General features: G+C 49.6%; 2 protein-coding genes across 3 annotated transcripts; both read right to left on the reverse strand.

Moving 5' to 3' along the window:
- Positions 1–453: 453 nt before the first annotated feature.
- LOC144383667 (uncharacterized) lies at positions 454–5,826 on the reverse strand. The gene is made up of 3 exons (XM_078082139.1): positions 5,689–5,826; positions 3,968–4,212; positions 454–2,843 (listed from the first exon to the last, which is right to left on the reverse strand). The coding sequence occupies exons 2-3, from the start codon at positions 4,197–4,199 to the stop codon at positions 1,915–1,917; spliced, it is 1,161 nt and encodes a 386-aa protein (XP_077938265.1). The 5' UTR covers positions 4,200–4,212; positions 5,689–5,826; the 3' UTR covers positions 454–1,914.
- A 3,035-nt stretch (positions 5,827–8,861) lies between these two features.
- LOC144382902 (transmembrane protein 170A-like) lies at positions 8,862–12,231 on the reverse strand. 2 transcript variants are annotated; one of them, XM_078082140.1, is made up of 3 exons: positions 11,803–12,231; positions 10,887–11,057; positions 8,862–10,523 (listed from the first exon to the last, which is right to left on the reverse strand). In XM_078082140.1, exons 1-3 carry the CDS (start codon positions 12,020–12,022, stop codon positions 10,393–10,395), a joined length of 522 nt encoding a protein of 173 aa, XP_077938266.1. In that variant the 5' UTR covers positions 12,023–12,231; the 3' UTR covers positions 8,862–10,392. The 2 variants fall into 2 exon arrangements, with proteins under 2 accessions (XP_077938266.1, XP_077938267.1); XM_078082141.1 differs by having other exon boundaries at positions 10,887–11,094; positions 11,803–12,214.
- Between the last annotated feature and the right edge of the window lie 297 nt (positions 12,232–12,528).

The raw sequence follows: 12,528 nt of genomic DNA on the forward strand, positions 1-12,528 counted from the left end.
GTTTTTTGAGGCGGCGGGGGATCCGTGGTGCCCCCCGAGGCAGCGGTTCAACATTCCGCCCTGCACATCTGGGTGTGCTTGTGAACGTATGCTAATAACAGCCCTGCACGTAACGTAAGAGACGTCGGACTGTTTGGTCCGGGCCGTCCATGTTATTCGCGTACTAAAGTGACGAACACACCCGGAATGATCGGCGTGCTCGGCTGCAGCTTTGGTTTCATCCTGGTTTGTAATCTGTGAGACGGGATATTTATGGCGATCGGACACAGAGAGACTCGGGGCTCCTGAAGGGCAAAAAACCAAACGAAGGTTCACGAGTTCTACTGGAACAGAAACCTTAAAACAACTGGGCGTTCTGCTCGGGTTTACAGGAATACCAACACCTCTTCCTGCAAACAGCCGGCAGATCAACGATAGACAACATGGATCGACTCAAAACACCACAGAGATCAATTTACTTCTTTTATTTATTCTCTCAAAGTAGAAATCGTTTTTTTTAAAGTGCATTTGTACAATGTGGATTCTTCTCGGGGAGCATCAACGTTTGCTGTATCGCTCTTTTTTTTGGTGAATAACCCAAAATGTTTTTTCCTGTCAAAAAGTGCTTCATACGGATCAAAATATCAGGCGATGCTCAGTGATCGCTTAGTGTCTGAATCGGCGTTTCAATGGTTTGAGTTACGCAGACATCGTGAAACCTTCTGGTGAACTAAACTTGTCATGGGGAGATTATTTAGCCAGTGATGACAAAATGAAATGAGAAATTAATTTCACTTCCAAGCCCAATTTATTTCCCCCCCATTTCAATTATTTGATCATCCAGAATAATTACCGTTCCCCCCCCTGAAGACACAAACGTCTCGTTTTCTCAAGAAGAGAGAAACCAAAAGGTTTTGTTTTTCTCAAGAACAAATTCTCCTGGAAAAAAAAAGCTTCTTTGGAAATCCATCATTTGGATTTTTCCCTCTGGAGGTGTTTGAATCACCGACGTGTCCCCAGAGAAAACAGAACAAACATCAACTCTTCAACACAAGCTGCTCATCTCGTAAACACATTTAAGACATTTGAAGACAAAAAAAAAAAAAAAAAGACAAAATGGAACAAAAGATGGAATCACCACGTTGGGACGAACAGAACAAATCAATCGTAGATCCACAACAGAACGACATTCGCATCGAACGCGCTGCCGATACGCGACACACACTCGGTAATGGCTTTGTGTTTCCATTGGCTTCGTCAGAAGAGAACGTGCTTCAGTGATCATTTGGCTACTTCATCCACCGTGAACCCCTCAGAAGAACGAGGTCCATCAAAGGAAGAAAGGCAACAGTACTTCAGTCAAAGAACCGGCGGCTGCAGAGCGCATCGCCTCCTAAAGTACTCATGCGACAACCGCACGAGAGGAAACGAGAGCGCCGACCCACGACCCACGTCCATCGGTGAAATGTACAGGGAACTATTGCACGGCGCGGTAAACATGGAGCGACGCCAACAAGGCGGAACAACGTGCACGTCGGTCCTGTACGACGTCGCGTGTTGAAATGAAGCGACTTCAACGTGGAAGACAAAGAGGGGAGTTGAAATCGATGAAAGACGACGGAATGATGGCTTTGAAACGGGGGGGGGGGCGAAGCGCCCTCCGACCCGCCGTCACGTGTAAACGAGGGTTCAGTCTCAACACGGGGTCGTTAGCTTAGCTGCGCTTTATGTACATTGTCGTCTTTTCCCAACAGACAGCCGGTCATCTGCAAAAGGTCCAATCGCGGGTTTCGCTGTGAGAAATAGAAAATAACACTAAATAGAATGAAGGTATCGCCTTGGAAGCGTGCAGACCGGAGTCCCGTACCCGCCACCTCCTCACGCTCTGACCATCAGAGGAAAAGAGAAGCGTTGTGGTGGAAACCGCCCCCCCCCTCACACCCCGGAGTCAGAGTACATGCCGTTGATGAGGTAGTCCACCTGGGTGTAGTCCTTCCTCCGGTAGCTCTCGTAGGCCTGCGTGACAAACACGCCCACCGTGACCAAGAAGAAGAGCAGGCCGAAGAGCAGCACGGCCAGCAGGGCCGCCGTATCCACCAGCCGGCTGGTCAGGGCGGCGCCCGCCACGCCCGCCACGGCGCCTGTGGATGTAGGACCTCTGGGTAAAAGGGTTTGGACCGGTGGGCCCCTCGCTGTTGGGGCGCTCGGCTGTGGCGGGTCAGCCGACGGTTCTGGAGGAGACGCCTTTGGACCCCTGGTTGTGGGAGTGGCGACAGTTGCATTGCCAAGCGTGGCCGTGGTGGTTGCTTCTGCAACTGTTGCGGTGTGTTCTACAGCTCCAGATGTGGATGTTGCTGCAGACGTTGTTCTCGTTGTTGCTGCTGCTGCAGACGCTGCTGCTGCAGACGTTGTTGCTGCAGATGTTGCTGCTGTTGCCGTTGTAAACGCTGGTGTTGGTGTTGTTGTGGTAGACGCTGTTGATGTGGTCGTAGGCGCTGGTGTTGTTGATGTTGTTGTCGTAGGCGCTGGTGTTGTTGTCGTAGGCGCTGTTGATGTTGTCGTAGACGCTGTTGATGTTATTGTAGACGCTGTTGATGTCGTAGGCGCTGGTGTTGTTGATGTTGTTGTTGTAGGCGCTGGTGTTGTTGTCGTAGGCGCTGGTGTTGTTGATGTTGTTGTCGTAGGCGCTGGTGTTGTTGTCGTAGACGCTGTTGTTGTCGTAGACCCTGTTGTTGTTGTTGTTGTTGTTGTCGTAGACGCTGGTGGTGTGGGGGCTTCAGGTCCAGTGGATTCATTCCTCAGGTGTCCCGTCCCATTGGGCCAGTCCTCCTGCGTACCGTCTGAGGGACCTTTGAGATGCTCATCTGTGGCATTTACAACAACAACAGTCAGCACCACATGTAAAAGGTTAAAAACATCAATTCATCATTGAACACACGTGACGTGAACAACACACTGTATGTAAAGGCAATGTGGGGAGAAGCAGCACATCAGTCTTTGGAGCCATTTAGAAGACATGTAGTTTAACGATTCTCAATGTAAAAGTGGAGGCAACGCTTCCAGACCTTGAGGCCGGTGAGGTGACGTTTTCTGAGGGACGGGCGGTTTCTCAGCCATGACTTTTGTGACCAATTTGAGATTTCAGTCAAATCAATGAAGCTGCAGAGCTGTGGGCTAAAACGTCTCTGTACAACATGCCGGGGCCCCGTGAAGGAACCCGCAGTGTGCGTTGAGTCAATACAGCAGCCCTTCAAACAGAACATGAACCCAAAGGGCCACCAGGGTAAGACTCCGCCCATTGTAGAGTACTAGTATAGTCTATAGCAGTACTAGTATAGTGTATAGTAGTATAGTGTATAGTAGTATAGTGTATAGCAGTACTAGTATAGTGTATAGCGGTATAGTGTATATCAGTATAGTGTATAGTAGTACTAGTTTAGTGTATAGTAGTACTAGTATAGTGTATAATAGTAGTAGTAGTAGTATAGTCTATAGTAGTACTAGTAGTATAGGGTACAGTAGTACTAGTGTATAGTAGTATAGTGTATAGCAGTAGTAGTATAGTGTATAGCGGTATAGTGTATATCAGTATAGTGTATAGTAGTACTAGTTTAGTGTATAGTAGTACTAGTATAGTGTATAATAGTAGTAGTAGTAGTATAGTCTATAGTAGTACTAGTAGTATAGGGTACAGTAGTACTAGTGTATAGTAGTATAGTGTATAGTAGTATAGTGTATAGCAGTAGTAGTAGTATAGTGTATAGTAGTACTAGTTTAGTTTAGTGTATAGTAGTACTAGTATAGTGTATAGTAGTAGTAGTAGTATCGACTAACGTGTTGGTGATGTTCATTTCAATGTAAAATGAATACAGTGGCCCTCATGCTCCTGTATTGTGCGAGAAGTCAGTACATGGCACATGGCCACATGTTGTGAAGGCATCTGGGGATATCTGAGCTGTGTCTCGGCGTCTGCAGCGCCATGTGTTACCTTGTGTTGTGACGGCCGGAGTCACAGCGGCCTCTCTGGGCGCTGAGGAGGAGCAGCGGGTGAGGAGGAGGAGCAGGCAGAGGAGGCGAAGACATGCAGACGGACTCAGCGTTGAGGGACCCGGGGACATGGTGGGCTGGGGAGGTATCCACACACATACACTTGAACAGTCGGGGTGTTGAGGCTCTGCTGAAATGGGAGGATGGAGTCCAGCAGGAAGTGAAGGCAGCATCCGCTCTCTGGACCTGCACGAGACACCGACACCACCCATCAATTCTGTATTAATGCACCGGAAACAAGGATTAAACCACAAGTTCCCTTAAACAGCTGTAGGTGAAGTGACTGCAGTCACAGATCCGCCCCCACGTGGGGCTCTAGTGCGTGTTTGGGTTCATGGTGATGGGAGGGCTTCAGTGTGACAGTGTGCAACCCCTTCCGACCCCCCAGGGGTTTGGTTTCAGGTTGCCCACAGACCAACGTGGGCACTGACTGCCCCCCAGAGCAGGTCAGTGCAGCAGAGGCACGCGATGACCAAAAGGAGGCATGAAACCTTTTCCTGCAGAGGTGTGATTTTATACAAATAAACCGAAGCCTGGAGCTTCCATATGTGATCACAGATGAAAATATAATACCGAATGTTTCCTACATGAGCCGGTATGAAAGAACCATAAGACCCCACCTGAAAGAAGCTCATCGTCCACATGAAGGTCCCCTGATTAATCGGAGCGCCTGTGAACACCATGACCTCCTGAATGGTTGGTCAGCGTAGGTGATCGAAGCACCTTCTAACACTGAGGGAATCCTGAAGCCACCTTCCCACCATGAGAACGGCACCTCGCGGTCGGACGGTGAGAAAGGAACCTTCCACCGACCGCCGCTTTTCCCCACTTTGATAGAGCTGAACCTCGTGGGATTTTCTCTACCAGTCAAGAGGTTTGGACCGAGCCTCTGACTGGTACTGAATGAACTGCTGGAGAGAACCGTGGCAGCGCCTCCTGGGGAGGCTGGTGATTGGCCGATAAGTGAGTCATCTCGAATGCAAACAGGGCGCCGGGAAGCCGGCGTCACACCCCTACTGGTGTTTACATCTACTGGTTTCCACCCAGTTAAAGTCAACAAGCAGCGTAACTTAACAAACAACGAAAGAAAGAAAGAAAGCGTGCAGGGCAGCAGAAGTCCAGTGGCTTCAGGCCCACGACTCCAGAAGGTTTCCTCCATCCGGATCCACCGCGATGAAGATGCAGAGGGACACGTGTTCAGACGTTTGACGTCACGGGGTTCGAGTCGCTTCAAACACAAACACGCGCGCGCGCCGGGGGGGGGTGGGGGTGGGAAACCAGTCGTTGGTGTGACGACCGGGGTCAAGGTTCAAGGTCCGACATCGACGAGGACTCGGTTTGACGTCACCTCCGCGCATGACGTAACAACCACTTAAAAGCCAACCGACAGACGCAACCGCGGAACAGAAACGTAACGTCACTTGAAACGCAAACCGCCGTTTAACCGCGCGAGCAACGCCGAAGTTTTGGGCCGTTTTCGGGCCAACTTTTTCTGCGGGAAAACTCCCAAATACCCGCGAAGTGCGTGTGGAGACGCTGCGGGTGACGTTAGCTAACACGCCGGCACCGTTTGACCGGAGAGAGAGAGACACACCGGACCACGGCGGCCCCGCTGCGGAGAACGTACGTGACCGATGAAAACGTCACCTTTCACCCTCTTACCAGCGGGGTGCTGCGGACAGTTCGGGCAGGTAGCGGCGGACGGAGGGGGACACTTCCTGTAGCGGCGGAACGCTTCTTCTTCTACGGCTTTATTTCCGGCACGGTTGGCAAACCGCCGGCCGGCGCGCGCCCCCTGCAGTTCACGACCAAAAACACGATGGGATTAAACACACACACACACACACACACACACACACACACCTGCTGCAGTTACCAGCCGTGTGTGTAATGACATGAAATAACAAAAAAAAGCATCTCCTAAAGTGAGGTCTTTACATTCCGGTCAGGCTTTACTCCGCTAACCTGCTGTGTTATTTTATTACAACACTGGTGACATTTGGGCTGTAATGTCAATCATAATCCAAACCCAACTTTATGCACACTGACGTGTGAAATATTCTAACACCAATTTATCAGAAAGCGTTATTAAATCCAGAGGCACACAGCCAACAACAGGGGGGGAACAGGTCACTGGTGCACATGCAGAGCAGTAACCGGACACAACACACTATTGGACGAAAAGCTTGCAATATGAAAATTATAAGTAGATCTAGATCCACTTAGACTGACATTTGTTTTAACACAAACAGTGGAATAAATTAGGGGAAAAAAAGATATATCAGTTATATGTGTATACTTCATAGACATAATAATTAATTGTACAGGCTGGAATACTATCCTTGACCACAGTATTGCAGTCAAGTTTTATATAAATATTACATTTAGTCATCAAAGCAATTTTGACAAAAAGCCGTAAAACGCCATTCAAAACGACGCACTTTCATACTAAGAAGTACGAAATAAATATCCTCAATTGTGAATCATATTACATTTGACGTTGTCGTGGTGACATGACGGTTGTTCTCAAAGCGCTGTTTCATTCATTCACGAGGGGTCAGAGGTCAGGGGTCAGGGTTAAGGGGTGACGCGGGCGTTGGTTTCGTGCGTACGTACGCTTGTTGTCGCTGCAGGGCCACCCGGGGGGGGGGGGGGGGGGCGGGCCGCGCTCACTGTGCGGCAGGTCGCTCGCGCCTCGGTCGCGGTCCAAAGTCCAAAGAGGAGCGACGGCCAATTAAACCCCCCCCCCCGAGGGCCGCGAGGGCAACGCCCCCCTCCCCGCACGCGCGCACCGCGGCCGGTCAGCCGGAGACGTCAGAGCCAGAGACCCAGCAGCGGTGACGCTTGACGGTAGACCTGTTGAGACCCGCTCCGTCCTCCCGTCCTCCCGTCCTCGCAGCACCGGACCCTCGCGATGTCCCTTCCCGCCGCCACGCGCCTCCTCGGGAGCGCCCTGAGGGCCCGGCTCGTCCCCGCGGCCGGCCTGTCGTCCAAACCCGCCAAACACCACATCTCCGCAGGGGTGAGTGCCCGACAAGGACACGGACACGCGTCCCCCCCGCGGGGCGCGCGCGCCCGCGCTCTCATTAGTTGGCGTAGTTTTAATAGTTTCATGTGCTTTGCACTTGTCGCTTTTCACCGCTAAATCTAAACCGCGTCTTATTGTCCTGTTCATGTGTCCCGCAAAAAGCTCCGCTCCGCATTTTAGGAATTCGATCCGATCAGATGAGTTTATTTTTAACTCGCGCGCTTCGCCATTATTGCGCACCGGTGCGACACGTAGTTGAGTTTCTATTCCGAGTGACCTTGATCACGTGAAAAAACGACATTTTGATAAGGAAATAAAAGCAGCAGGAACATCACATTCTTTTAAATGAATTGTGGAAATAGTTGCATTGAATTTGATGAGCCAAGTACTTTTTCTTATGTTATTAATATTATACATATAAAACTATATTTATGACGTTAATACATAGTTGCACTGCACCTTTGTGGTTTGCACGATCGGTGGGACCTGATGGGTCCTGACGGGACCTGACGGGTCCTGATGGGACCTGACGGGTCCTGATGGGTCCTGACGGGTCCTGACGGGTCCTGACGGGACCTGACGGGTCCTGACGGGTCCTGACGGGTCCTGATGGGACCTGACGGGTCCTGACGCGTCGTGTTGTGCGTGTCCCTCAGGAGCAGGCGGTGGCCATGACGGTCCTCTTCGTAGCCATGCTGGGGCCCTCCGGCTGGATACTGGCTCACCTGGAAGACTACAAGAACAAGAAGTAGAGGAGGAGGAGGAGTGCCGTGGTGCCGTCCCGGATGAAGATGCCAGTCTGCCCCCCGTCCTCCTCCAGACGATGACGCCACGCTGTTTGTGCACTTCTGAGCTGCGATAACGGGCGTCTGTGCACGAGCTCTTACCAATAAATGTGTTAATTGCAGAGTGCGCGTCCTGATTCCACAATGAAACGAAAGCAGCCTCTGGATTCTGTCGATGTCTTTACTGACGGAATTGTTTCAGCTTGATGAAGTCAGACGTGGGGCTGCTCTTCTGGTTCCTCTGATCCACACACACGGGTCTGAGGTCACGCTCAGATCCTCCTGCCGAGTCCACACAGGCCCAAATATTCTGCCATATTATATATATCCAACATTATTCTCAGCAATTAAGAATAAATACTTTAGCTGGAGTTCTGTATTAAATTACTCCGTGGCTTCGTGACCAGCTGAGCTAATCGGGTCCTTTTTCACATTATGACACGTAACATGTCGTTATTATTGGTTTATGTCGTTTATTGGTAAGTTTATGGTGCATAAAAGTGCAATTTATTACAAATATGCTCTGGTTTCCAGGAAGTGACCTAGTGATTATTTACATGAAGGAACATCTTTGGCATTATGTTTGAATGTGTAGAAAGAGGCGTTTCCTCATCAAACGGGTTCACTTCATTTCACATCGGGGATGAGAAACGAGGAGACGAGGAGGAAGAGGAGCGACGGAAAGAGACTGAGATTTGTACACTTTGTGATCTCTGTACTTTCCGTTATGCTTTATTGTTTTGTAGTAAACGGTGTAATAAGGACAAGATGTTTCTGACCAAATGAATCATAAGCTCAGGATTTAGCTGCTTATAAAATGTTTATACAAAAAAGGAACTTTAATATCCAGCCTACGTCTGTCAACTAGACGTGCGTTTATTCAACACGTCTTTGTCTCAGACGTCTCCGATACTGTGAATCCCAATTTAAAAGTGACACGTGGACAAAGACGGCTTGAACGTGATTCGGTGTTTTAAATGAAACACAGCGGTGAGGAGGAGGCAGAGATGAAGCACGCGTCATAGAGGAAACTATTTTATTCCAGAAAAAAAAGAATAAATAAACCATTGGCACTTAATTTACTCTGATTAAAATCAACTTTTAAAATCTGGTTAAAACTGAACAGAAGCGGTGCAGGAATGTGGAAATAAAGAGGTTCTATTACAGCAGACGCTCACACGCGACTTCCACCAATTCCATCACTTTACTACTCTAACATCACAGGAGCGTCCAAAGCTAAATGCTTGAGGATGGAAGCCGTTCTCTGCAACAATGAGCATAATAATGATTCAAAATCAAGAGTTTAGCGGCTCAGTGGACTCCTCAGTGACCCGACGTCCTGCTGGTGAGCTGAGGAACTGCGCTCTGTTGGGGATCCAATAAACTGGGACGGGCCCAGTCTGCACCTCCTTTTCTCCTTCTGCACATCCGCACCGCGCGGGACAGTCCTGACTGACTCGTGCTGCTGTGACAGATGTCGGAGGGTTGCACGTATTCTCCGAGGGGATGAGAAGATCCAGCGTTTGCTCTTGCGTCGAGTTGCAGAGGCTCGTGGGATTAACTAAGACCACGGCGGCGTGAACACAATGTCCGGAGGGAACGCGCACAAACTACAAGGGAAGAAACATTCTGTGTGTGACAGACGGCAAAATCAATCAGTACACGTTTATGAAATTCAATTGAAAATAAAAGAAAGAAATTCTGTGCGGCTGATGTTTGTGTAGAAACGACCCGACGCGTTAAAGTGAGACAAAGGCGCTGAATGTAAAATCAAAGGCCAATAATGAAAACTTGTATGTGGATTGAGTTCTTTGTTCAGTGTACCGCAGAAACATTTGGTCATGAGGATTCAAAAAAGCTATAAAAGACCTGGAAATAATTTAGAATATGTAAAAATCCATTCAGTGTGACAAAATGAGACACCTGTAAAATCACAGAGAGGAGGGAAGCTCTCGTTTAGTGAACGGACCCCCCCCATCTACTCCGATGAATCAGTGACATTCTCTACGCTGCATGTGCCATAAAAAGGATCGTAAGAAAAGGAAAAAACTTCACTTGATGCTCGTTTTGAATCAACTTGTGTACAAAGTTTCCCACTAACTGGAATGAACAACAACACGCAGGCAGTCAGGTTTCAGTTAGACTCAACAAAAACACGAGGAGGAACAAAAAGGAGCAGCGAGAGAGACCGTGGTGAAGAACAAACTGCCCTGAAGAGAAAACACCACTTTGGAAGTTAGAAAATAGAAGTTAAGGCCTCGAGGGGAAAAGCCAGAATCTTTGCATATAACCCTTGTGTTCTCGTCCCCGTCATTGCATGGAGTACACACACACACACACACACACCCTGAGATTAGGTTAGTGTCGTCCAGCTGTTAACCCGTAGCCCCTGGCAACAGGGAGATAACAGCATCCACATGGTACAGGAACGACTGAAGGGTCACGCAGCATCGCGCCGTCCTCCGGCGGAGGCGTCACACGGACGACCAGCAATCAGAATCCACTCCGCCAGCAGGACACCAGGACACGCGTCCCGGGTACCACTCTCTGCTGCTAGAGGGTGGCGAGGACCCGGAGGAACGAGATGATGAGGACGCAGAAGGACTGGCCCACGCCGAACACCAGGGCCTCCAACGAGATCATCCGCTTTCCCGCCGCCTTGTACACGCCGGCTATGGCTGCACCTTCACAGTGGATGTTAGAAAACGAAAACCAGGGAAGAGCGTTAGAGTCAAGTTTCATTCCGATACGTTCAAGTTGGAATCAGTAAATGCAAACTTACATTGAACCGTAAAATGCAGTTGTGGACGAGGAACATGAATGATACAACATAGATTAACGTTAGCTGTTGGTGCTAACGTTAGCTGCTGTAGGTAGAACATTGTAAAACACACAGAGGAAGTGATTCCACAGTGTTTTACAAATGAGGGAAATGTGTGGAAGGAAGCTCCTGCGTGAGGTTCTGACCTCGAGGTTTCTGGTAGCATGAGATCTTTACCCGAGCCAGATCAATAGGACCCAATATACAAGAACGGGTAGTGGCTTACTGGTGAGCATCCCCCCGAAAACCGGTCCGAGGAGGCCCATGAGGAGGATGGCGATGGGCATGAACCGGGCCATCCTGTGCTGGCGCAGCGTGGCGATGGACAGCAGAACCGCGGGCAGGTGGAAGATCAGCGAGGAGACGGCGGCCCACAGGAACACGCCGTACCACATCTCTGGACAAACACACGGCAAAGCACGTTGCGCAGGACGCTTGGCAAATAAAAGGAAAACAACAGACAACAGGCAGAGACGAGAGTCTCAGGTTGACTTTGGCCTTCAAGTAATAAAAGGAAGACACATATTCTTCATTGCATTACACAGGAGCAGCTAGTGTCTAAAATCTATGTTAATGGACTCTGATGTGCTCTTTCTTTCCAAAAGGGAATTCCTGGACATGGACTTAGTAGGCCCGGCTCGGCCCGGCTCGGTGTCCTCGGGCTATCGAACCGGATGTTGTGAGGCGAACAGCTGGGTCTCTTCCGCTTATCAGCAGTAGACAAAAGGCCTCGACGGAGGCTCAGCGGCGGGTTTGAATCAACTTAAAATAGCGAAGCAACTCACAACTTCTAACTTTAAAACCACCAACAGTAAACAGGACAACAGCGCCAACCTACACGCATAAAAATAAATATAATATAAGAAGTAATAAGGAATATTAAACAGGGAGTTGTGATCCCAAACACCCGTTGGGATACAGCAGGAAGTTAGCTGAGCTAGCATCACTGCTACAACGTACCGTGACTAAGCTAACGGTACAAACGCGCGGGAACGTATTTAAAGGCAAACTCGGCACATCCAGATGTTACCCATGTTCGTTAAAAGTAACTTCCAGAGGTGCCGAAGACGTGACAGCCTTTCAGTACACACACACACACACACACACACCGCCCGCTAGCAGGCTACCAAACATTAGCCCACCTGAGAAGTCGTCGAGGGACGTGTCGTTTCCTCGGTGCGAGCCATTTTTCCTCGGCACTAAATTCAACCCGAGTATTTGCTGGACGAACCCAATGTCGCTGTACCGGTCCTGCATGTCTGGACCCTGTACGCTACCCAGCACGGGGGACAGACGGCCAGCGCACCTCCAGAAACCACGCGAGTCTGCGGGGGGACCCGACGCAACAGGGCTAGCTAGCATCAGGCTAGCCGGGCGCTGTCAACACAACAACTTCTTTTGACGTCACGCGAAACGACGCGCGGATCGCCCCGGCGCCGCGTCTGTCAGGCGGTTAACGGCGCCGCCGGAGCCGGTGTTACACCCCTACTGGTTTTTCCACCTACTGGTTTCCCTACGCGTGCGTGTTTGTGTTCACTCCACAGCTGCAGATGTGTCCGCCTCAGTTCCCTGATTCGTCACACATTCACAAACATATTGCTGAAAATCTTCAAAACGCATCACAAATCCATTGCAGCGTTTACGATTGTATAAGTGAGCACCACATCACGGCCACGTATGAAAACATTTATATAAAAAAATATATTAAAGGAAAGATCGGCACAACCTGGATTCGAACCCGGGGGATCAAAACATCAAAATAGTAACCTGGTGGCCGCTCTTAGCAGTGCGCCACGGAGACACACAGCAAATTATTGACCCTTGGTATAATGTATTCATTTCGTTGACGTAGATCAGCGTGGAGGAAA

This window comes from Gasterosteus aculeatus, chromosome X (genome assembly GCF_964276395.1).
Source record: "Gasterosteus aculeatus chromosome X, fGasAcu3.hap1.1, whole genome shotgun sequence".
NCBI classification, from domain to species: domain Eukaryota; kingdom Metazoa; phylum Chordata; class Actinopteri; order Perciformes; family Gasterosteidae; genus Gasterosteus; species Gasterosteus aculeatus.

Bases quoted from the DNA above. Each gene is read 5' to 3' on its own strand.
- LOC144383667 (XM_078082139.1), bottom strand. From the start codon at position 4,199: ATGCTGCCTTCACTTCCTGCTGGACTCCATCCTCCCATTTCAGCAGAG. The intron at 2,844-3,967 runs GTAACACATGGC...TAAATGCCACAG, and splicing joins TCCGGCCGTCACAACACAAG to ATGAGCATCTCAAAGGTCCC.
- LOC144382902 (XM_078082140.1), bottom strand. From the start codon at position 12,022: ATGCTAGCTAGCCCTGTTGCGTCGGGTCCCCCCGCAGACTCGCGTGGT. The intron at 11,058-11,802 runs GTGGGCTAATGT...GTGTTTGTCCAG, and splicing joins GTCCCTCGACGACTTCTCAG to AGATGTGGTACGGCGTGTTC. The intron at 10,524-10,886 runs GTAAGCCACTAC...TCCACTGTGAAG, and splicing joins TTTCGGGGGGATGCTCACCA to GTGCAGCCATAGCCGGCGTG.